The following is a 26,395-nucleotide window of genomic DNA, read 5'->3' on the forward strand; positions in this document are numbered from 1 at the left end:
CCGGAAGCCATAACACTTACAGCTAACACATTGTAGCTCACATCATCATTGAGCGTGATCTTGTCACATATCATTTAGGCTGGGCTAACCCTAAACCTTGTAGACCCCACCCAGGGCTTCGGCCTCCCATCTCTTGCCCATTTCATGGTCTTCTAGCTTTTGTCCAGGATCTGGTCTTGTAGATCTTCTTTAGAATCTGGTTTTATAAAACTGACCTTAGACATGATCGTTTAGACTGGAGATCTGGTCTGATGAACATCATCCATGATTTGGTTTTAAAGGTTCCTGATCTATAGACTGTATCCTGCCTCAGGATCTAGAGTTCTAAATTTTCATGATTTGGTTTTGTAGAACTGTCCTAAAATCTGACCGTGTGCTTGGCCTTGTAGGTCTTCTCTAGCATCAAACTTTATAAGCCTGGCTCAGGATCTGGCCTTGTAGGTCTTCTCTAGCATCAAACTTCATAAGCCTGGCTCAGGATCTGGTCTTGTAGGTCTTCTCTAGCATCAAACTTCATAAGCCTGGCTCAGGATCTGGCCTTGTAGGTCTTCTCTAGCATCAAACTTCATAAGCCTGGCTCAGGATCTGGTCTTGTAGGTCTTCTCTATCCCCTAGCTTCATAAGCTTGACCGACACTTTCATCTAGCTTCATAGGCCTGGTCCAGGATCTGGTCTTGTAGGTCTTCTCCAGCATCTAGCTTCATAACCCCAACCCAGTATCTGGTCCTGTAGGTTTTATCTATCATCTAGCTTCATAAGCCTGGTCCAGGATCTGGTCCTGTAGGTTTTCTCTATCATCTAGCTTCATAAGCCTGGTCCAGGATCTGGTCTTGTAGGTTTTCTTCAGCATCTAGCTTCATAACCCTGACCCAGGATCTGGTCTTGTACGTCTTCTCTATCATCTAGCTTCATAACCCTGACCCAGTATCTGGTCTTGTAGGTTTTCTCTATCATCTAGCTTCATAAGCCTGACCCAGTATCTGGTCTTGTAGGTCTTCTCTTTCATCTAGCTTCATATACCTGGCCCAGATTTTGAATTTGGTTGTTGGTCTATCATAAGTCTGACCTTGTGGACCTCCTTCAGGATCAGTATTTTAGATCTTTGCCGAGATGTGGTCAATAGTCTATCATGAATCTAGCTTTGTAGACCTTGTTTGCTTATACCAACAGTGCAGCTTTGGGAATCCTTTCTTAACCTACCTCTTCTCTCTTCCGGCAGATGTTCTGTTTTCCTACTTGAGAGACACAGCCACGAACTGGTAGCCAAAGTCTTCGACGGAGGAGTCGTGGAAGATGATGTATGTACACTGTTACTGTAATATCATTGATTGTTATAGCGCCACCTATAGACCAGAAGGAACACTACACCCCCAATCATAAATCAGTCTTATTCACTATACATGAGGATGAGGAGATTGTTACTTCTTCCATTCTGTCTACAGAGCTATGAGATCAGGATCCCGGCGGATCAGGGCATCGCTGGACATGTAGCAACCACAGGCCAAATCCTGAACATTAAAGATGCCTATTCACATCCATTATTCTACCGCGGAGTGGATGACAGCACCGGCTTCAGGACAAGGAACATCCTGTGTTTCCCCATTAAAAATGAGAATAATGGTGGGTGCAGGGTATGATACCAACATCCAGGGCTATTATAGGAAGGGTTCTTCCTTCTATGTAGTAGGCAGCCATCACGTACATGGTGGGGGTCTATGATGGGAGTCCATGATGGGGATCTATGATGGGGGTCCATGGGATCTACTATGGAGGTCCATGGGTCTATGATGGGGATCTATAATGCGGGTCTATGATGGGGATCTTTGATGGGGTCTATGATGGGGATCTATAATGGGGGACTATGATCGGGGTCCATGGGATCCATGATAAGAGTCTATGATGGGGGTCTATGGGATCCTTGGTAGGAGTCTATGATGGGGGTACATGGGATCCATGATAGGAGTCTATGATGGGGCTACATGATGGTGTTTTATGATGGGGGTCCATGGGATCTATGATGGGATCCATGATGGGAGTCTATGATGGGAGTCCATGATGAGGGTCCATGGGATCCATGATGGGAGTCTATGTTGGGTCCATGGGATCCATGATGGGAGTCTATGGTCAGGGTCCATGGGATCCATGATGGGGTTCTATGATGGCGATCTATGATTGGGATCCATGATGGGAGTCTATGATCGGGATCCATGATGGGAGTCTATAATGGGAGTCCATGGGATCCATGATGGGAGTCTATGATCGGGGTCCATGGGATCCATGATGGGAGTCCATGGGATCCATGATGGGAGTCTATGATTGGGGTCCATAGGATCCATGATGGGGGTCTATGATGGGGATCCATGGGGTCTATGACGATCATTGTCTCATCCAATGGGTTTTCCATCCCACAGAGGTCATCGGAGTGGCAGAACTGGTCAACAAAATCAATGGTCCCGGATTTACCAAGTTTGATGAAGATTTGGCCACGGCCTTCTCCATTTACTGCGGGATCAGCATTGCTCATGTAAGCTCTTGTCTCTGCGGATATGGCGGACACCACATCATGCTGATCTGCTGATCCTGATCTGTTCCCTTTCTTTCCACCAGTCGCTGCTGTACAAGCAGGTCCGGGAAGCGCAGTTCAGGAGCCACCTAGCCAATGAGATGATGATGTATCACATGAAGGTACCAAGGGCGGACGCTATATACTCTATATCCACTGCCGACTGTATACTCTATATCCACTGCCGATATCAACCATGTGCACAGAGCATTGTTTACACTGGATACAGCTGAGAGCAGGACTAGTTATGTACAATGTATCAGTCTGGAGTCCAGGCTGTATAGCTCACAGAGCATTGTCTACACTGGATACAGTAGGACTAGCTATGTACAATGTATCAGTCTGGAGTCCAGGCTGTATAGCTCACAGAGCATTGTCTACACTGGATACAGCTGAGAGCAGGACTAGCGATGTACAATGTATCAGTCTGGAGCTCACAGAGCATTGTCTACACTGGATACAGCTAAGAGCAGGACTAGCTATGTACAATGTATCAGTCTGTAGAGCTCACAGAGCATTGTTTACACTGGATACAGCTGAGAGCAGGACTAGCTATGTACAATGTATCAGTCTGTAGAGCTCACAGAGCATTGTTTACACTGGATACAGCTGAGAGCAGGACTTGCTATGTACAATGTATCAGTCTGGAGTCCAGGCTGTAGAGCTCACAGAGCATTGTCTACACGGGATACAGCCGAGAGCAGGACTAGTAAATAGTCTTTATTATAAAGTTTACACTAGTTTGTGTCTACAGCTCCTGAGCAGATCTCTGTGTCTCCATGGTAACAGACTACAGAAGCCTTGCGTAGTCTGATCCTGTAGACATAATCCCTCCTGTCTGTTCTTTATTTCTCACTAATATAACACATGTATGAAAGAGAAGTGGGGGCAGACAGCAGGCAAGTATGACAGCAGGATCAGACTACGCAGGGCTTGGTTGTAGTCTGTTACCATGGAGATGTCTAGGGCTGCATAGTAGCTGTAGACACAGAACAGTCAGGATGAATGTGGAGCTGGTTATTGTGTATTGTAGATATATTGGAGCAGTGTGGATGGTCACTGTGAGGGGACGTTGTATCGCTGTGTCCTGCGGTGAATGCGACCTCCTCTGGACAGTGTTACGGTGTGGCGGTGTAGATGTCTGACATTACCCAGCTGCTGGTAACACTGGTGATTTCCTCTCATTGCTATTATCCAGGCCGTGGAGAGAAGCCGCCATTCAGCAAATGACAGAGCGGCTGCTGGGATGTGATTGTCTGAGATTACAGTGATCAGCGGACACTGCGGAGGGAGGGGGGGTCAGTGTGTGTACTGCAGGATGGGGGTCTGTACAGATATACCTACAGTATAGAGAGACGTATACAGTATATAGAGCTGTATACAGTGATCAGCGGAGACTGCGGAGGGAGGGGGGGGTCAGTGTGTGTACTGCAGGATGGGGGTCTACACAGATACACCTACAGTATAGAGAGAAGTATACAGTATATCCAGCATATAGAGATGTATACAGTGATCAGCGGACACTGCGTCGGGAGGGGGGGGTCAGTGTGTGTACTGTAGGATGGGGGTCTGTACAGATATACCTACAGTATAGAGACGTATACAGTATATAGAGACTACAGTGATGAGCGGAGGCTGCGGAGGGAGGGGGGGTCAGTGTGTGTACTGCAGGATGGGGGTCTGTACAGATATACCTACAGTATAGAGAGAAGTATACAGTATATAGAGATGTATACAGTGATCAGCGGACGCTGCGGAGGGAGGGGGGGGGGGTCAGTTTGTGTACTGCAGGATGGGGGTCTGTACAGATATACCTACAGTATAGAGAGACGTATACAGTATATAGAGATGTATACAGTGATCAGCGGACGCTGCGGAGGGAGGGGGGGGTCAGTTTGTGTACTGCAGGATGGGGGTCTACACAGATACACCTACAGTATAGAGAGACGTATACAGTATATAGAGATGTATACAGTGATCAGCGGACGCTGCGGAGGGAGGGGGGGGTCAGTTTGTGTACTGCAGGATGGGGGTCTGTACAGATACACCTACAGTATAGAGAGAAGTATACAGTATATCCAGCATATAGAGATGTATACAGTGATCAGCGGACACTGCGCCGGGAGGGGGGGGTCAGTGTGTGTACTGCAGGATGGGGGTCTGTACAGATACACATACAGTATAGAGACGTATACAGTATATACAGTATATAGAGATGTGTACAGTGATCTGCGGAGGGAGGGGGGATCAGTGTGTGTACTGCAGGATGGGGGTCTGTACAGATATACCTACAGTATAGAGAGACGTATACAGTATATAGAGACTATACAGTGATGAGCGGACAGATAGATACAGTCAGTAGTGATGTCACCGGTGTCACATGACACACATTCTGGCCTGGAGATGTCAGTAGACGCTCCGGCCATGTTGGGGTCACATCCTATAATAATCCTTATGTTTCTCTATTTTAGGTCTGTGAAGACGAAGCCCGGAAACTGGAGGCGAACGGCATCCCATCCGTCTCCCAGATCGATCCAAGCTTTTCAAGTTTCAGCTACACCCCCCGCTCCCTCCCCGAGGATGATACCACTGTGGTGAGTGCGGGGGGACAGTGACTAGGCTGGGGATACTACCACCCCCACCATATAATCAGTACACCCCCAATATAACCAGTACACCCCCCGCTCCCTCCCCAAGGATGATACCACTGTGGTGAGTGCGGGGGGACAGTGACTAGGCTGGGGATACTACCACCCCCACCATATAACCAGTACACCCCCAATATAACCAGTACACCCCCCGCTCCCTCACCGAGGATGATACCACTGTGGTGAGTGCGGGGGGACAGTGACTAGGCTGGGGTTACTACCACCACCACCATATAACCAGTACACCCCCCAATATAACCAGTACACCCCCCGCTCCCTCACCGAGGATGATACCACTGTGGTGAGTGCGGGGGGACAGTGACTAGGCTGGGGATACTACCACCCCCACCATATAATCAGTACACCCCCAATATAACCAGTACACCCCCTGCTCCCTCCCCGAGGATGATACCACTGTGGTGAGTGCGGGGGGACAGTGACTAGGCTGGGGATACTACCACCCCCACCATATAACCAGTACACCCCCAATATAACCAGTACACCCCCCGCTCTCTCCCCGGGGATGATACCACTGTGGTGAGTGCGGGGGGGACAGTGACTAGGCTGGGGTTACTACCACCCCCACCACCACCATATAACCAGTACACCCCCCAATATAACCAGTACACCCCCCGCTCCCTCCCCGAGGATGATACCACTGTGGTGAGTGACGGGGACAGCCACTAACCTGGGGATACTTATATACAATGTGATGCCCCCATATAACCCCATATTTCCAGTACACCTCTATATAACCCCATATATCCAGTATATATGTCCGTGTCTCCTTAGAGGGCTCCACATTGGTGTTTGTGGTGGACACATCAGTAAAGGGTTAATGTTCTCCTTGGACTCCTTGGGAATCGGCGTCCTTTCCTCGCCCCGTTCTCCCATGGGGGTGACTGTACGATCTCTGTTCCCACATGTAGAGAGACGTGACAAACATCGGAGGGAACACAGGGTCTCCTAGGATCCTCTTTTGGGGGGGGGGGGGGGGGAGGTGCGGTCATACAGGGCGGGGGGAGGTGCGGTCATACAGGGCGGGGGGAGGTGCGGTCATACAGGGCGGGGGAGGTGCGGTCATACAGGGCGGGGGGAGGTGCGGTCATACAGGGCGGGGGGAGGTGCGGTCATACAGGGCGGGGGGAGGTCATACAGTGCGGCACCAGGTTTCAGTTGTTCTTCTGCCAGTCCGCTGCCCGTCACCTCGGCCGCCCCCTGACCAGCAGAGAACCCTCCGCTGCCCATCTAGTTAACCCTTTTCTTGCACTGCAGTTATGATAGACAGAGCTGACACTCCACACAGCGTTACCTCCATAAGTGGCGTATACAGCACCTGCACACCTGTCACTATCCTGCCCCAGTTTGGATTTGCGGAGGAGTCGCTTATATTGTCGGCTGTGAATAATGAGTTTGCATTTATTGTAGAGAAGCTAAATGGAGCGAAGCTCCAGAATCACAAATCTTCACGGAATGAGATGTTTCTTCAAAAGGCAACATTGTAAATCATAATAGATCACCCCCAGGGACGAGTCACACAACGCTGGCGCTTCTCCCATCCCATCTGATCCCTGCAGCTGTGCGGAAAGAAAGTCACATGTAATGCCGTACTCTGCCAGCAGATGGCGCAGGAGCAGTATAAACCTAAAAGGAGTGACTTCATCCCTCGCCAAGCACCTGATACTTCACAATATTATCACCTCTCATTATAATACGGTCATGCAGTGGAGCACAAGTCCCAGCATATAGTTTCACACTGTCTTAGGTTATTAGATTGTCAGCTCTTGGGTCAGTTTGTATTGTAAAGCATTGCTGTATGTCCCATGTTTATTACACGTATGTCTCTTCCGTGTGTGGCTATAACTGTGCCCTTGTCCGCTCCTTGCAGGCCACTCTCAGCATGTTTGAGGACATGGGCTTTATCAGCAACTACAAGATTGATCGGACGACGCTGATCAGGTTTGTGATGAAATGTTGTCGGGATGTGGGTCCCTCTCTCAGCTCCTTAACCTGTTCATCCAGAGCTCCCAGTTTCATAAATAGAATGCAAGAACTACAGTGAAGACTGACACAAAAAGATTCTCCATAACTGAGATTTATACTGATGTAGCAGAGCTGAGGGTGTTGTGTGTTAGGACTGCAGGTTATTGGGAGGCACAGAATTCATTGATAAATGAGATTTCCAAGCCCCCTCAGTTTTCCTTTGTACTCCTGGTGTTATTGGAGGTTGTATTAATGACTGCACATTTGTATGTCCATAGATTTTGCCTTATGGTGAAGAAGGGGTACAGGGACCCTCCATATCACAACTGGACGCACGCCTTCTCTGTGTCACACTTCTGCTACCTGCTGTACAAGAACCTGGAACTCATCAATTACTTAGAGTAAGTAACAGTCTGTAGTTATATGTACAACCTCTAGGTGGTGCTATAGTACACAGTGCAGTATTATAATGGAGGTGCACATCCACATTCTGCCATTAGATGGTGCTATAGTACACAGTGCAGTATTATAATGGAGGTGCACATCCATATTATATCATTAGATGGTGCTATAGTACACAGTGCAGTATTATAATGGAGGTGCACATCCATATTATACCATTAGATGGTGCTATAATACACAGTGCAGTGTTATAATGGAGGTGCACATCCATATTATACCATTTAGATAGTTCTATAGTACACAGTGCAGTATTATAATGGAGGTGCACATCCATATTATACCATTAGATGGTACTATAGTACACAGTGCAGTATTATAATGGAGGTGCACATCCACATTCTGCCATTAGCGATGGCCGTCATTTAACAGCAAATACGGTTCACAAAAAAATTCAAACAAGTGTGAACAAAGCATTTCTGTGTTTTTAATCTACTCTGACCAAAATACTGAACAAAAATACTGTGTGGTAACATAGCCTTGTAATAAAGGTGCACATCCACATTCTACCATTAGATGGAGCTGTAGTACACAGTGTAGTATTATAATGGAGGCGCACATCCACATTCTACCATTAGATGGAGCTGTAGTACACAGTGTAGTATTATAATGGAGGTGCACATCCACATTCTACCATTAGATGGAGCTGTAGTACACAGTGTAGTATTATAATGGAGGCGCACATCCACATTCTACCATTAGATGGAGCTGTAGTACACAGTGTAGTATTATAATGGAGGTGCACATCCACATTCTACCATTAGATGGAGCTGTAGTACACAGTGTAGTATTATAATGGAGGTGCACATCCACATTCTACCATTAGATGGAGCTGTAGTACACAGTGTAGTATTATAATGGAGGTGCACATCCACATTCTACCATTAGATGGAGCTGTAGTACACAGTATAGTATTATAATGGAGGTGCACATCCACATTCTACCATTAGATGGAGCTGTAGTACACAGTGTAGTATTATAATGGAGGTGCACATCCACATTCTACCATTAGATGGAGCTGTAGTACACAGTGTAGTATTATAATGGAGGTGCACATCCACATTCTACCATTAGATGGAGCTGTAGTACACAGTGTAGTATTATAATGGAGGTGCACATCCACATTCTACCATTAGATGGAGCTGTAGTACACAGTGTAGTATTATAATGGAGGTGCACATCCACATTCTACCATTAGATGGAGCTGTAGTACACAGTGTAGTATTATAATGGAGGTGCACATCCACATTCTACCATTAGATGGAGCTGTAGTACACAGTGTAGTATTATAATGGAGGTGCACATCCACATTCTACCATTAGATGGAGCTGTAGTACACAGTGTAGTATTATAATGGAGGTGCACATCCACATTCTACCATTAGATGGAGCTGTAGTACACAGTGTAGTATTATAATGGAGGTGCACATCCACATTCTACCATTAGATGGAGCTGTAGTACACAGTGTAGTATTATAATGGAGGTTCACATCCACATTCTACCATTAGATGGAGCTGTAGTACACAGTGTAGTATTATAATGGAGGTTCACATCCACATTCTACCATTAGATGGAGCTGTAGTACACAGTGTAGTATTATAATGGAGGTGCACATCCACATTCTACCATTAGATGGAGCTGTAGTACACAGTGTAGTATTATAATGGAGGTGCACATCCACATTCTACCATTAGATGGAGCTGTAGTACACAGTGTAGTATTATAATGGAGGTGCACATCCACATTCTACCATTAGATGGAGCTGTAGTACACAGTGTAGTATTATAATGGAGGTGGCACATCCACATTCTACCATTAGATGGAGCTGTAGTACACAGTGTAGTATTATAATGGAGGTTCACATCCACATTCTACCATTAGATGGAGCTGTAGTACACAGTGTAGTATTATAATGGAGGTTCACATCCACATTCTACCATTAGATGGAGCTGTAGTACACAGTGTAGTATTATAATGGAGGTGCACATCCACATTCTACCATTAGATGGTGCTGCAGTATTATAATTAGAGATGAGCGAACCTCGAACATGCTCGAGTCGATCCGAACCCAAACTTTCGGCATTTGATTAGCGGTGGCTGCTGAACTTGGATAAAGCCCTAAGGCTATATGGAAAACATGGATACAGCCAATGACTATATCCATGTTTTCCAGACAACCTTAGAGCTTTATCCAAGTTCAGCAGCCATCGCTAATCAAATGCCGAACGTTCAAGTTCGGATTGACTCGAGCATGTTCGAGGTTCGCTCATCTCTAATTATAATGGAGGTGGCACATCCACATTCTACCATTAGATGAAGCTATAGTACACAGTGTAGTATTATAATAGGGGTGCACCTCCAGATTCTACCATTAGATGAAGCTATAGTACACAGTGCAGTATTATAATAGGGGTGCACCTCCAGATTCTACCATTAGATGGCGATATAGTACACAGAGCAGTAATTGCTATGCACCTCCAGATTCTACCATTAGATGGCGCTGTGGCACATGATACTATGGTGTGATTTCCGATGAGCACAGTGATTTATCGTTGATATATAAATTTAAAATGTATGCATGATCTTTTCACACACACACACACACACACACACACACACACACACACACACACACACACACGATTATATGATGTATGTATATATGATTGTAGGATTCTTGATACATAGTCCCACACACATGTATATATTAGGATTCTCGCACACACACACACACACACACATATATATATATATATATGATGTCTATATTACTGTATGGTTCTTTCACACGTGTGTATGTGTATATATGATATATAAGGTATATATGATGTATAATGTGTGATGTAAATAGATGTATATATCACTGTATGGGTCTGGCACACCTCATGTTTCTCCTCTCTTAGGGACATAGAGATGATGATGATGATGATGATGATTTATAATCAAGATTTTTGCCTTGTTTGTCTTGTGTATATATGTATGTATGATGTATATAGATGTATATATCAGTGTGGTTCTCTCTCTCACTCACACACACACACACACACATATATGATGTATGATGTGTATATGTATGTATGATATGTGTATATATATATATATATATGTATAATGTATATATGATTGGATGGTTCTCGCACATGTATATATATGTATGTATGATGTATATATCAGTGTGGTTCTCTCTCTCACTCACACACACACACACACACACACATATATGATGTATGATGTGTATATGTATGTATGATATGTGTGTATATATATATATATATATATATGTATAATGTATGTATGATGTATATATGATTGGATGGTTCTCGCACATGTATATATATGTATGTATGATGTATATATGATGTTTCTCCTCTTTCTCCTCTCTCAGGGACAGAGATTTTTGCCTTGTTTGTCTTGTGTATATGTATGTATGATGTATATAGATGTATATATCAGTATGGTTCTCTCTCTCTCACACACACACACACACACACACATATATGATGTATGATGTGTATATGTATGTATGATATGTGTATATATATGTATATGTATGATGTATATATGATTGGATGGTTCTCGCACATGTGTATATATATATATATATATATATATATATATATATATATGTATGTATGATGTATATATGATGTTTCTCCTCTTTCTCCTCTCTCAGGGACATTTTTGCCTTGTTTGTCTTGTGTATGTATAATGTATATATGATGTATATATGTATGTATGATGTGTATATATGTGTATATGACTGGATTGGTCTGGCACACCTCATGTCTCTCCTCTCTCAGGGAAATTGAGATTTTTGCCTTGTTTGTCTTGTGTACATACAGTGGTACCTTGGTTTAAGAGTAACTTGGTTTAAGAGTGTTTTGGTATAAGAGCTCACAGTTTTTCCAAATCATGACTTGGTGTAAGAGCATTGCTTTGGATTAAGAGCTCCCTGTACTGGGTGGGAGTGGAGGAGGGGCTTGGTCTGCATAGCGGGGTCTACAGCCCTGTACTCTGACCCAGGAAGTCTCCCTCACCTTCTAAATCATAGCAGATCCCCTTCAGGCTGGGGCTTACATCAGGGGACAGGACTGTGGAGGTAATCTCTCCATAGCTGTAACCCCTCTCTCCCCGGACAGAGAGTGCTGCATGTATGTGCCCACATCTGTCCTGCTCATTCCTTCATGCTCCCTGCAGTCTCTCTCCGCCCTTGTGTTTCCCATCCTCTCCATTACTGTACAGTAACTTATAATATCACAGATTCTGCTGTTTCTGAATGTTTGTTTCATCTGTTCTACATGTTATTCAGAATAATAAATCATTATATTTGGGGGTGTGGAACCAATTGTCTGCATACCAGTGATTTCTTATGGGAAGTTTTGCTTTGGTGTAAGAGTGTATTTGAATTACAAGCGCGGTCCCGGAACGAATTATGCTCATAATCCAAGGCACCACTGTATGTATGTGTATGTGTGTGTATATATATATATATATATATATATATATATATATAGATGTGTGACCTCATGTTTCTCCTCTCTCAGGGACATAGAGATCTTCACCCTGTTTGTCTTGTGTATATATAAGTATATATGATGTATGATGTGTATATATGTATATATGATATATGTTTCTCCTCTCTCAGGGATATAGAGATCTTCGCCCTGTTTGTCTCGTGTATGTGCCACGATCTGGATCACCGGGGGACCAACAATTCCTTCCAGGTGGCCTCGGTAGGTTTGGGGGGGGGGGGGCTGTTTCTCTCTGTTATCAGCCGCCTCTCACCTCCTCTTTATCTTTGGATGATTGTTCCTTCTGTTTTATATAGAAATCCGTCCTGGCAGCTCTGTACAGCTCCGAGGGGTCGGTAATGGAGGTGAGTAACCCCTGCACCCCCACATCCCCCCTACAGGACCCCGCTGTCTGTGTTACCTCCAGAGCTGCACTCACACTTCTGCCGCCAGACATCCCCATAACCCTATAATGTGCAGCTCACTGCTGTATAAGAAGGTGTGAGAGCTGCAGCAGCATTGGGATTCCAGCTCTGGCTGTGTGGTAATGTTCTCCTCTCCCGGCAGAGACATCACTTTGCTCAGGCCATCGCCATCCTCAACTCACAGGGGTGTAACATCTTTGAACAGTTTTCACGCAAGGTGAGTACAGGTGGACTGTCCCATTCTGCAGGTGAGGGGGGGGGGGGTAATGGCTGGGACCCCTGGTGAGTACAGGTGGACTGTCCCATTCTGCAGGTGAGGGGGGGTAATGGCTGGGAACCCCTGGTGAGTACAGGTGGACTGTCCCATTCTGCAGGTGAGGGGGGGTAATGGCTGGGAACCCCTGGTGAGTACAGGTGGACTGTCCCATTCTGCAGGTGAGGGGGGGTAATGGCTGGGAACCCCTGGTGAGCGCAGGTGGACTGTCCCATTCTGCAGGTGAAGGGGGGGGGGGGTAATGGCTGGGGACCCCCTGGTGAGCACAGGTGGACTGTCCCATTCTGCAGGTGAGGGGGGGTAATGGCTGGGAACCCCTGGTGAGCACAGGTGGACTGTCCCATTCTGCAGGTGAGGGGGGGGTAATGGCTGGGAACCCCTGGTGAGTACAGGTGGACTGTCCCATTCTGCAGGTGAGGGGGGGGGGGGGGGGTAATGGCTGGGGAACCCCTGGTGAGCCCAGGTGGAATGTCCCATTATGCAGGTGAGGGGGGGGGGGGGGTAATGGCTGGGGAACCCCTGGTGAGCGCAGGTGGACTGTCCCATTCTGCAGGTGAGGGGGGGGGGTAATGGCTGGGAACCCCTGGTGAGTACAGGTGGACTGTCCCATTCTGCAGGTAAGGGGGGATAATGGCTGGGGGCCCCCTGGTGAGCACAGGTGGACTGTCCCATTCTGCAGGTGAGGGGGGGTAATGGCTTGGAACCCCTGGTGAGTACAGGTGGACTGTCCCATTCTGCAGGTAAGGGGGGATAATGGCTGGGGGCCCCCTGGTGAGCACAGGTGGACTGTCCCATTCTGCAGGTGAGGGGGGGTAATGGCTTGGAACCCCTGGTGAGTACAGGTGGACTGTCCCATTCTGCAGGTGAGAGGGGGAGGGGGGTAATGGCTGGGGACCCCATGGTGAGCGCAGGTGGACTGTCCCATTCTGCAGGTGAAGGGGGGGGTAATGGCTGGGGACCCCCTGGTGAGTACAGGTGGACTGTCCCATTCTGCAGGTGAGGGGGGGGGGGGGGTTAATGGCTGGGGACCCCCTGGTGAGTACAGGTGGACTGTCCCATTCTGCAGGTGAGGGGGGGGGGGTTAATGGCTGGGGACCCCCTGGTGAGTACAGGTGGACTGTCCCATTCTGCAGGTGAGGGGGGGGGGGGTGTTAATGGCTGGGGACCCCCTGGTGAGTACAGGTGAACTGTCACATACTGCAGGTGAGGGGGGGGGGGGGTGTTAATGGCTGGGGACCCCCTGGTGAGTACAGGTGAACTGTCACATACTGCAGGTGAGGGGGGTAATGGCTGGGGACCCCCTGGCGGCCCCCCTCACCATGTCTTGTCTCTCCTCCTCAGGATTATCAGAGGATGCTGGACCTCATGAGGGACATTATCTTGGCCACAGATTTGGCGCATCATCTGCGAATATTCAAAGAGCTCGAGAAGATGGCGAGAGGTGAGAAGAGCGCCCCCTGCTGTAATCTCCTATCACACACAGTGTACCATCACTCCCATCATCCCTGACCCCAGGAGCTCACACTCTAATCTCCTATCATACACAGTGTATCATCACTCCCATCATTCTCCATGACCCCAGGAGCTCACACTCTAATCTCCTATCACACACAGTGTACTATCACTCCCATCATCCTCCCTGATCCTCCCTCACACTCTAATCTCCTATCATACACAGTGTATCATCACTCCCATCATTCTCCCTGACCCCAGGAGCTCACACTCTAATCTCCTATCATACACAGTGTATCATCACTCCCATCATTCTCCCTGACCCCAGGAGCTCACACTCTAATCTCCTATCATACACAGTGTACCATCACTCCCATCATCATCCCTGACCCCAGGAGCTCACACTCTAATCTCCTATCACACACAGTGTATCATCACTCCCATCATCCCTGACCCTAGGAGCTCACACTCTAATCTCCTATCATACACAGTGTATCATCACTCCCATCATCCCTGACCCCAGGAGCTCACACTCTAATCTCCTATCACACACAGTGTATCATCACTCCCATCATCCCTGACCCCAGGAGCTCACACTCTAATCTCCTATCACACACAGTGTACCATCACTCCCATCATCATCCCTGACCCCAGGAGCTCACACTCTAATCTCCTATCACACACAGTGTATCATCACTCCTATCATCATCCCTGACCCCAGGAGCTCACACTCTAATCTCCTATCATACACAGTGTATCATCACTCCCATCATCCCTGACCCCAGGAGCTCACACTCTAATCTCCTATCACACACAGTGTATCATCACTCCCATCATCCCTGACCCCAGGAGCTCACACTCTAATCTCCTATCACACACAGTGTACCATCACTCCCATCATCATCCCTGACCCCAGGAGCTCACACTCTAATCTCCTATCACACACAGTGTATCATCACTCCTATCATCATCCCTGACCCCAGGAGCTCACACTCTAATCTCCTATCATACACAGTGTATCATCACTCCCATCATCCTCCCTGATCCTCCCTCACACTTTAATCTCCTATCACACACAATATATCAGGATTAGATAAGTAATTGTGCAATGTCTCCATCTAGAGGCCGCACCCAGCACTGCAGTATAAGGGAAGTCCACTGATCACATGAGATGATACAGCATAGCGCCCTCTTCAGCATCCCTTTTGGGGGACACCCCTTCTAGAAGGTTAGGGAGCGTTGAGGAGCCAGCTTGGTGGACTTCTTCCTTGGCTGTGCGGGAATCCGACGCCTGGATCCACATCTCTTACAGCAGACACCCTCCTCCGTCATGGTAGACGCTGTAGTAGTGACTGGTGCTGGAGCTGAGGTCACACAACCTTGTAGGTGACTTGAGGCTGGATCTGTGACACGGTGCTGACCTCTGTGACAGCCGCTGCAGGAGAGGGACAGCAATGGTGGCAGTAGCGGTTCTCTGCCTGACATCTTGTCTGGTTAGTGGTGTAGTCTTGGACTCAGCGGTTGTAGCCATGATGACTTGTTCCTCCAGGGCTTTCCTGTGGTAGTGGTGGTCCTCGTCCTCCTCCTCCTCCTCGTCCTCCTCCTCCTCCTCCTCCTAGGTCTCGTTCCAGTCCTGTGATGCCATAGGTTTGTACGGTTCCTGGACATAGTGTTTGGTGATCACCCCAGCCCATCTGAGTCCCTCAAAGCTATAAGGAGTATATTCCACGATCTCACCCTCCTTCAGGTTATGGCGGGTACCAGGCAAATACGACGACTCACACGGATCTCCTCCCCGATTTAGGAGTCTTGTACACGTCCATATCCCTTATCCTTGTCAAACGACAGCACCGTGGCTCTCCGTCTCTCCAGGGTCTTCTCACCAGGACGGGGATTATCATCCGTTCTCTCTCCAGCTCTGATGCGGTGACTTTCCTGGTAGCTGCGCCCTGGGTCGGGACTGTGCTGGGACGGCTGATGCCGCTGTTTCTCTACCGCCGGACCACAGAAGGGTGGCGGCTTAGCCGGAGCAATGTCTCTTAGCACATCCAGGAGCTGCTGGGCTTTGCTCTTGTGAGCCTGCGGCTGCAGAGGTAGTGGAGGCGGTCCCACCTCAGGAGGGTTGCAGCCCTGCGGCTTTACTGGGACTGGAGCATGGGAGCGTGGTGGAAGCGCCGGAACAGCTGCGTACTCGGTATGGTCGGTACCATCAAAGACTGCTTCAGCCGCATACTCGTCCTCGTCATGCACAGAGAACTCTGAGTAGGGATCGCTGTCCTGATCAGGATCCCGAATAGCAAAGCCGCTCTCACCTCCCGGTACTGCATCCCTGGCCGTCGGCTGTGTGACCGGTGGTCGTAGCGGCTGGGCCGGAGTGGAGGACGGTGTGGCAGGGTCCAGCTGCTTGTCTGCGAAGTTGGCTGACCAGTGGGCCAGGGCTCCGACAATCTCGGCAATGGCTTGTGTAGCCGAGTCAAAGACCTGCTGCTCTCGGTTCGCCATCTTGTCGTCTCTGAGGGCGGAGTCATCACTTCTGATCGAGCGCAGGGGACGTACATGGGCGTCGGCCTCCAATATCATGGCCGCGCCAGAAGTAGGGGAAAGGAGGTGCCTCACCATCAGGGGTCCTCCCGGAAACAACTCTGTGCTGCGCCGTTCTGCATTTTGGCGGGCTTTCTGGCAATTGATGGCGCAATGTATAAAGGATACAATTCCAATAAAGATGGCTCCCCCACTTTTATGAGCAATGCCGGGGTCACTTGGGTCGAAGCAGTTATCTTCAGGGCAATAGGTGGTGCAGTAATGAGTCCTGGGTGATTTTTGTGAACGTTACTGAGCACACAGTTCCAACAGTGAAATACACCAAAACAGCGTTTTAGTCAGCGACAATAAACAGTAACAAGGCTTGTAATCCTGTTCGTGACGCCAGTTCTGTGGTGACAGATGGTGTTGTAGTGGTGGGACGGACAGTCACTTGCTAGATGGAAGTGTGACGCCACTCTGGTGGTGGATCGCCAAGATACAGTGCCTGGTGGGCACACAGGTGTGATGGCACGCCTGCTTTCAAGGTGTAAGGCCGGTTGTACCCTTCTCCCCTGTGGCCGGTGCCCTGTCAGGTTGCTGCCGGGTCCCTTGGGATAGTGTAGTCACAGATGTTGTAGTCACAGATGGCCGGATCGGTGTAATGACCCTCCCGGATGGTAGGACCCGCCACCCACAGAAAGGGGAGATACCCCAAGGTTGGGGTGTATATGCTGTGCAGGTGGTGGTGAATAATCACAGACTCCGTGGATAACGTTGACTTGATTTACTATCAAAACAGGAGTCCGTGGAGCCTCAGTTGCGAGTCTCAAAACACGGGATAGCCAGATATCACTAGCCTGTTGCCACGGGGTGCCTCCATGATGGGGAGCGCACCACACCACCCTGATAAATAGCCCCTTAAGTCCCACTCGGTTGCAAGTATTGGAACATAAATAGGGAAACACCAGGGTGGCCCCTTTTTGTCAATGTCTCAAGGTGCGAGTATTGCGATCATGACAAGGGCTTGCCAAGGCAGGCTTCCATCTAGCCAGAATCCTACTCCACACTGACGAGGGGCAAAAACCCCCGAAACGTCTGTCTGTGGGTGGAAGCCTGCCTTGGCAAGCCCTTGTCATGATCGCAATACTCGCACCTTGAGTTAGACATTGACAAAAAGGGGCCACCCTGGTGTTTCCCTATTTATGTTCCAATACTCACAACCGAGTGGGACTTAAGGGGTTATTTATCAGGGTGGTGTGGTGCTCTCCCTATCATGGAGGCACCCCGTGGCAACAGGCTAGAGATATCTGGCTATCCCGTGTTTTGAGACTCGCAACCAAGGCTCCACAGACTCCTGTTTTGCATATTTAAATTTTTGGGGGCATCAGTGGACACTCGCGCTGTGAGATGGAGTTCGTAGACTTTCCAGTAACTTTTCTCCACCCGGATCAGTTCCTAGCTTTTTGGCTCTTTAGTGGATACTGTCCTGCACTGTGGTTACTCCTAGTCCACGGCGTGGGTTGAGATGATCTGTAGGCTAGTCCTCTCCTGAAGGGTTTAGCACTGCATCACTCACGATACAGGTACTTCAAGAAAGAAGTTTGTAAGAGGGCACTGTCCTGCGTCCTACCCATGCAGGGTACTGACTAAGACTGTGGCTTTTTAGGGGGACATGGCAGAGGGCCAGGGTCCAGGTAGAACCACTGTGAAGAGCTATCTGAGCTGCGTCCTTTCTTCACAGAGTCCCAACTAAGACTCCTCCCTCATCCAAGGGACTAACTTCCCATCCAGCGCGTGTGGCACGCTGTGGTTGGATGGAAATGAGTGCAAGGGAAGAGGTGATAGGATAGAAGAAAGTAAAGATCCTACTGGTTCACAGAATCTGGTATACACAAACACAATAACCCTTTAAGACACTTCAGCTGTGCAGCTTCCACACTTCAATATACAATACAGCGACATCTAGTGGTCATCTTTAAATATTACTCTGGCTGCAACAAGACCACAAAAAGTATAGATTTTTACGAAGGGTGTGAATAATAGTAACAACCCTAGTGGGATACCACAATGTAGCAGTGTCGGCTGTGCGGGAGGGGTGATGTCGCAGTGTCGGCTCTGCGGGAGGGGTGATGTCGCAGTGTCGGCTCTGCGGGAGGGGTGATGTAGCAGTGTCTGCTCTGCGGGAGGGGTGATGTCGCAGTGTCGGCTCTGCGGGAGGGGTGATGTCGCAGTGTCGGCTCTGCGGGAGGGGTGATGTCGCAGTGTCGGCTCTGCGGGAGGGGTGATGTCGCAGTGTCGGCTCTGCGGGAGGGGTGATGTCGCAGTGTCGGCTCTGCGGGAGGAGTGATGTAGCAGTGTCGGCTCTGCGGGAGGGGTGATGTAGCAGTGTCGGCTCTGCGGGAGGGGTGATGTAGCAGTGTCGGCTCTGCGGCAGGGGTGACGCCATTCTACACTCACCGTTAACCCTTCGTGTTGCAGATGGTTATAATCCCAAAAACAAGCATCACCACGACCTCCTGCTCTGCCTGCTCATGACCTCCTGTGACCTCTCTGATCAAACCAAAGGCTGGAAGACCACCAAGAAGATTGCGGTGAGTCCCCCGGGGCAGAGGAGGAGACCTGTCATACCCTGGCCTGAAATACTCTGTGCTGCTGGGGCCCATGTCATATAATCCTGTGACTCTTCTCTCCCCCAGGAGCTGATCTACAAAGAGTTCTTCTCTCAGGGAGACCTGGTAAGTGCTGGAGCGCCCCTGCCTGGTGACATAGAGCCCCCCCCTCCCCCACCTGGTGACAGAGCCCCGCCCCCCATGGCTAGTGACATAAAGCCCCGCCCCCTATGGCTAGTGACATAAAGCCCCCCCTCCCCCACCTGGTGACAGAGCCCCGCCCCCCATGGCTAGTGACAAAGCCCCGCCCCCTATGGCTAGTGACACAGAGACCCGCCCCCCCATGGCTAGTGACAAAGCCCCGCCCCCTATGGCTAGTGACATAGAGCCTCCCTCCCCCGCCTGGTGACAGAGCCCCTCGACCCCCCAAATGTGGTGAGGTGAGACATACATGACTGATCCCTCTCTGTATCTGCAGGAGAAAGCCATGGGGAACCGGCCGAGCGAGATGATGGACCGTGAGAAGGCGTACATCCCCGAGCTGCAGATCAGCTTCATGGAGCACATCGCCATGCCCATCTACAAGTGAGTGTGACCTCATAGTGACATCACGGTGACCTCACAGGAACCTCATAGTGACATCACGGTGACCTCATAGTGACATCACGGTGACCTCATAGTGACCTCACAGGAACCTCATAGTGACATCACGGTGACCTCATAGTGACAGCACGTTGACCTCACAGGAACCTCCTAGTTACCTCACAGGAACCTCATAGTGACATTACGGTGACCTCATAGTTACCTCATAGGAACCTCATAATGACATCACGGTGACCTCATAGTGACATCACGGTGACCTCATAGTGACATCACGGTGACCTCATAGTGACATCACGGTGACCTCATAGTGACATCACGGTGACCTCATAGTGACATCACGGTGACCTCATAGTGACATCACGGTGACCTCATAGTGACATCACAGGGACCTGATAGTGACATCACAGGGACCTAATAGTGACATCACAGGGACCTAATAGTGACATCACAGGGACCTGATAGTGCCATGTATATATAGTGTATATATATATATATATGTTCTGGCCTCCAGGCTGCTGAAGGACCTGTTCCCGCGCTCGGCCGAGCTCTACGAGATTGTGGCCTCTAACCGTGTGAAGTGGACGCGGGTGTCGCACAAGTTCACCATCAGGGGGCTCCCCAGCAACAACTCCCTGGACTTCCTGGATGAAGAATACGACATCCAGGAGAGCTTGGACGACGACTATAATAAACTCAATGGCTGCACGGAGACGAGAGGCGTGAACGGCTCAATGGCGGAGGAGTGACCTCCCAGCGCGGGCGGCGGACCCCCTCTCTCTCTCTCTCTCTCTATATATATATATATATATACACACCCACACACATGTATATATATCTATATCTCCGCTGTGAGCAGCGCCCATCATGCTCGGATCCTCCGGCTTGTGTCGCCGTCAGTGTGCAGTGCAATGTATGTTACACCAGATGGCGCTGTGCTCCCAGGAGATGGAAACGCCCACAACCCCGCCTCACAGTCACCTGACCCTTCTGGAAGGCTGAGATACATGCTGCACGTCCTGCCAAAGAGGATGATGGGATTCCTTTTACTGAGGGTTGTTATGCGGGGTCCCACCTCTGCTGACATGTTGGCCACACCCACTTGTCACTCTCTGGAGTCCTATTACTGTGCCGCCATCTTTAGTGTTCGGGTCACATGTAATGTTGAGTAACTTTGTGTTATGTTACTTATCCTGTCCGGCTGTAGCGGTGTCTCCAGTCACATCCAAAGCTGCAGTGCAGGGCGGAGATCACTCCGGAGCAGCTACTGTGCAGGGGCTGAACACCACATCTCCTACAACGCAATACAGCCAGGCACATTGTCTATGGCCACTACACCAGAATCCTGAATGCAGCTCTGGGTGGGGTTGGAGTACAGGATATGATGGTATGGTAGAGCTGTCAGTGGAGTACAGGATATGATGGTATGGTAGAGCTGTCGGTGGAGTACAGGATATGATGGTATAGTAGAGCTGTCGGTGGAGTACATGATATGATAATATGGTAGAGCTGTGGGCGGAGTACAGGATATGATGGGACGGTAGAGCTGTGGGCGGAGTACAGGATATGATGGGACGGTAGAGCTGTGGGCGGAGTACAGGATATGATGGGAGGGTAGAGCTGTGGGCGGAGTACAGGATATGATGGGAGGGTAGAGCTGTGGGCGGAGTACAGGATATGATGGGACGGTAGAGCTGTGGGCGGAGTACAGGATATGATGGGACGGTAGAGCTGTGGGCGGAGTACAGGATATGATGGGACGGTAGCGCTGTGGGCGGAGTACAGGATATGATGGGAGGGTAGAGCTGTGGGCGGAGTACAGGATATGATGGGAGGGTAGAGCTGTGGGCGGAGTACAGGATATGATGGGACGGTAGAGCTGTGGGCGGAGTACAGGATATGATGGGAGGGTAGAGCTGTGGGCGGAGTACAGGATATGATGGGAGGGTAGAGCTGTGGGCGGAGTACAGGATATGATGGGACGGTAGAGCTGTGGGCGGAGTACAGGATATGATGGGACGGTAGAGCTGTGGGCGGAGTACAGGATATGATGGGACGGTAGAGCTGTGGGCGGAGTACAGGATATGATGGGACGGTAGAGCTGTGGGCGGAGTACAGGATATGATGGGACGGTAGAGCTGTGGGCGGAGTACAGGATATGATGGGACGGTAGAGCTGTGGGCGGAGTACAGGATATGATGGGAAGGTAGAGCTGTGGGCGGAGTACAGGATATGATGGGAGGGTAGAGCTGTGGGCGGAGTACAGGATATGATGGGAGGGTAGAGCTGTGGGCGGAGTACAGGATATGATGGGAGGGTAGAGCTGTGGGCGGAGTACAGGATATGATGGGAGGGTAGAGCTGTGGGCGGAGTACAGGATATGATGGGACGGTAGAGCTGTGGGCGGAGTACAGGATATGATGGGACGGTAGAGCTGTGGGCGGAGTACAGGATATGATGGGACGGTAGAGCTGTGGGCGGAGTACAGGATATGATGGGACGGTAGAGCTGTGGGCGGAGTACAGGATATGATGGGAGGGTAGAGCTGTGGGCGGAGTACAGGATATGATGGGAGGGCAGAGCTGTGGGCGGAGTACAGGATATGATGGGAGGGTAGAGCTGTGGGCGGAGTACAGGATATGATGGGAGGGTAGAGCTGTGGGCGGAGTACAGGATATGATGGGAGGGTAGAGCTGTGGGCGGAGTACAGGATATGATGGGAGGGTAGAGCTGTGGGCGGAGTACAGGATATGATGGGAGGGTAGAGCTGTGGGCGGAGTACAGGATATGATGGGAGGGCAGAGCTGTGGGCGGAGTACAGAATATATCTTGGGACGGTAGAGCTGTGGGCGGAGTACAGGATATGTTGGGACGGTAGAGCTGTGGGCGGAGTACAGGATATGATGGGACGGTCGAGCTGTGGGCGGAGTACAGGATATGATGGGACGGTCGAGCTGTGGGCGGAGTACAGGATATGTTGGGACGGTCGAGCTGTGGGCGGAGTACAGGATATGTTGGGACGGTAGAGCTGTGGGCGGAGTACAGGATATGATGGGACGGTAGAGCTGTGGGCGGAGTACAGGATATGTTAGGACGGTAGAGCTGTGGGCGGAGTACAGGATATGTTAGGATGGAGCTTTCGGTGCTGTTCTGTATCTAAGTTCAGACAACCAAGTGCCTTGATTTTTGCCAAATTTCAGCAGATGATCCGTCCGACTGATTAAAACTTTTCATGTCTCTTTGACTGATTAGATACATCAGCCAGTCAGTATCACACATCATAGGATTAGATACATCAGACCAGCAGTCAGTATCACACATCATAGGATTAGATACATCAGCCAGGCAGTCAGTATCACACATCATAGGATAAGATACATCAGACCAGCAGTCAGTATCACACATCATAGGATAAGATACATCAGACCAGCAGTCAGTATCACACATCATAGGATAAGATACATCAGATCAGCAGTCAGTATCACACATCATAGGATAAGATACATCAGACCAGCAGTTAGTATCACACATCATGGGATTAGATACATCAGCGAGGCAGTCAGTATCACACATCATAGGATTAGATACATCAGCGAGGCAGTCAGTATCACACATCATGGGATTAGATACATCAGATCAGCAGTCAGTATCACACATCCTGGGATTAGATACATCAGATCAGCAGTCAGTATCACACATCCTGGGATTAGATACATCAGCCTAGCAGTCAGTATCACACATAATGGAATTAGATACATCAACAAGGCCTTCAGTGTCACAAATTTTAGGATTAGATACATCATCCCAGCAGTCAGTATCACACATGGCAGGCTTAGATACAGCAGCCCAGCAGTCAGTATCACACATGGCAGGCTTAGATACAGCAGCCCAGCAGTCAGTATCACACATATAACAGGCTTAGATGCACCAGCCCAGCAGTCAGTATCACACATGGCAGGCTTAGATACAGCAGCCCAGCAGTCAGTATCACACATGGCAGGCTTAGATACAGCAGCCCAGCAGTCAGTATCACACATGGCAGGCTTAGATACACCAGCCCAGCAGTCAGTATCACACATGGCAGGCTTAGATACAGCAGCCCAGCAGTCAGTATCACACATGGCAGGCTTAGATACAGCAGTCAGTATCACACATGGCAGGCTTAGATACAGCAGCCCAGCAGTCAGTATCACACATGGCAGGCTTAGATACAGCAGTCAGTATCACATATGACAGGCTTAGATACAGCAGCTCCCTGTCACTAGATTATGGTCTCTGTATAAAGGGTTACCCTGCACTCACCACCACCTCATTTTCTTACATAGTAAAGGAATCCGGGTGAGACGCCCCCTTTAATCTCTTAGAGGGGCCGAGCGCTGCTGGTTATTAGCTCCATCCTGTCCTACCAGTGCACAGTGGAGTTTCCCTTTAAGACCTGCAGCTGGTAGAGAAGGGGCGGGGCCATTGATGATTTGGTTATTACTCCCCCTCCTATCAGTCAATACACAGGCTCCGCCCCCTCCAGACGGGGTCGCCCTCCCTAAATCCTGACGACCTTCACAGACAATGGGATCAGGTTAATAAGTTATTACTGTGAAGGATACAATGTGCTGAATTACAGACTGCATTATACTCCAGAGCTGCAATCACTACTCTGCAGCCTCACAGCTAAAATCTCCCAGTGTCTGCACAACAGAGCATCTCCTGGTGATTGCATTCTGGGAAATAGTGTTACAGCAAGTACTGTAAGGGCGCGGGGGGGGGGCTGGTCACAGCAGAATAGTGAGCGCAGCTCTGGGGTATAATACAGGATCAGTAATGTAATGTATGTACACCGTGACCCCACCAGCAGAATAGTGAGTGCAGCTCTGAAGTGTAATACAGGATGTAACTCAGGATCAGTAATGTAATGTATGTACACCGTGACCCCACCAGCAGAATAGTGAGTGCAGCTCTGAAGTGTAATACAGGATGTAACTCAGGATCAGTAATGTAATGTATGTACACAGTGACCCCACCAGCAGAATAGTGAGTGCAGCTCTGGAGTATAATAACCCTGGACAAGATAAGTAATGTAATTACAAAGAATCTCAGCTCATCTTCCCCCGTTCTCCATTCAGGGCGCCTACATGCAACTTTTTTTTCATTCCGATTTGTCTTAAAGGCGCAGTAATAGTCTCTATCACCGTAAAGAAAGAGAGATTAAACACTGAGGAGATGATGGAACTACAGATCCCAGCGTGACCTTTTCTAACCCAGGTTCTAACCAACTGTTCTGACTGTACTGGGCGGGCAGCGTGACCCTGGATAAGGTGTATAATAGTCAGGGGGCGGGGCTTGGATGGGAGGTGGAGGTGGGGGCGCGCCTGGTGTCGCCGTTGCTGTGTGTTCACTGTGTGTATATAACTGTAGATGATGTAAAGCAGTGTGGTGGTAGGAGCCTCTCCGCTATGTGTGAATCTCGGCTTATAGCGTCACCTCTGATGTCGTCTATCAAGGGGAACAGGGCAAAGCTTGTTTTTATTTTTCTTGTTTCCTAATAAATTTCATACACTGAAGTGACGGCTGCAATTCCTTCCTGGATCGCGGAGTGATCGGGTCATTGTCCTGATATTGTGCTGGAAATAAGTGATATGTGTAAGCGTTCTGTACTGGCACCACCCCTGAGAAGCCTGGCACCACCCCTGAGAAGCCTGGCACCGCCCCTGAGAAGCCTAGCTCCACCTCTGAATAGTCTGGCCCTGCCCCTGAGAAGCCTAGCTCCACCTCTGAATAGTCTGGCCCTGCTCCTGAGAAGCCTAGCTCCACCTCTGAATAGTCTGCCCCTGCTCCTGAGAAGCCTAGCTCCACCTCTGAATAGTCTGGCCCTGCTCCTGAGAAGCCTAGCTCCACCTCTGAATAGTCTGGCCCTGCCCCTGAGAAGCCTAGCTCCACCTCTAAATAGTCTGGCCCCACCACTCTGGCCGTACCATCAAGAAAATAGAGTGATTCAAATATTCATCTACAAATGAGTGAAACAACATGGAATCTATATTAACCCCACCCCTCAGAAGCCTGGCCCCACCCCTTAACTGCACATGGTCCCTCCTCTAGGTCCTCCTCCAGTCTGGCCCCAACATCTCCAGTAACACCACCAAGAAAATATAGGGACTCAAATATGCAGCTAGAAAAAAAAGTGATACCTGTGTATGATCTATAAAACACCCACCCCTGACCATGCTAGCCCCACCCCTGACCATGCTAGCCCCACCCCTGACCATGCTAGCCCCACCCCTGACCACGCTAGCCCCACCCATGACCAGAATCCCACCAGTGACTATTACCCCTTCTCCATTGCAGCTGCCATAA

At 49.4% G+C, this 26,395-nt stretch overlaps 1 protein-coding gene across 4 annotated transcripts in view; it reads left to right on the top strand.

The window, feature by feature from the left end:
- The window catches only part of PDE2A (phosphodiesterase 2A), a 257,890-nt gene extending 236,246 nt beyond the window's left edge, over window positions 1-21,644 (top strand). For all 4 annotated transcript variants that reach the window (XM_069971912.1, XM_069971911.1, XM_069971910.1 and 1 more), the window contains 15 exons: window positions 1,220-1,298; window positions 1,443-1,620; window positions 2,412-2,524; window positions 2,608-2,685; window positions 5,035-5,157; window positions 7,100-7,170; window positions 7,473-7,595; window positions 12,299-12,386; window positions 12,482-12,529; window positions 12,732-12,806; window positions 14,205-14,304; window positions 19,317-19,429; window positions 19,535-19,573; window positions 19,926-20,032; window positions 20,562-21,644. In XM_069971912.1, the coding sequence (XP_069828013.1) occupies window positions 1,220-1,298; window positions 1,443-1,620; window positions 2,412-2,524; window positions 2,608-2,685; window positions 5,035-5,157; window positions 7,100-7,170; window positions 7,473-7,595; window positions 12,299-12,386; window positions 12,482-12,529; window positions 12,732-12,806; window positions 14,205-14,304; window positions 19,317-19,429; window positions 19,535-19,573; window positions 19,926-20,032; window positions 20,562-20,796 (1,570 nt within the window). In that variant the 3' untranslated portion in view covers window positions 20,797-21,644. The remainder of the gene's footprint in view (window positions 1-1,219; window positions 1,299-1,442; window positions 1,621-2,411; window positions 2,525-2,607; window positions 2,686-5,034; window positions 5,158-7,099; window positions 7,171-7,472; window positions 7,596-12,298; window positions 12,387-12,481; window positions 12,530-12,731; window positions 12,807-14,204; window positions 14,305-19,316; window positions 19,430-19,534; window positions 19,574-19,925; window positions 20,033-20,561) is intronic.
- Window positions 21,645-26,395: the final 4,751 nt, after the last annotated feature.

This window comes from Dendropsophus ebraccatus, chromosome 5, assembly GCF_027789765.1.
Source record: "Dendropsophus ebraccatus isolate aDenEbr1 chromosome 5, aDenEbr1.pat, whole genome shotgun sequence".
Classification (NCBI taxonomy): Eukaryota; Metazoa; Chordata; class Amphibia; order Anura; family Hylidae; genus Dendropsophus; species Dendropsophus ebraccatus.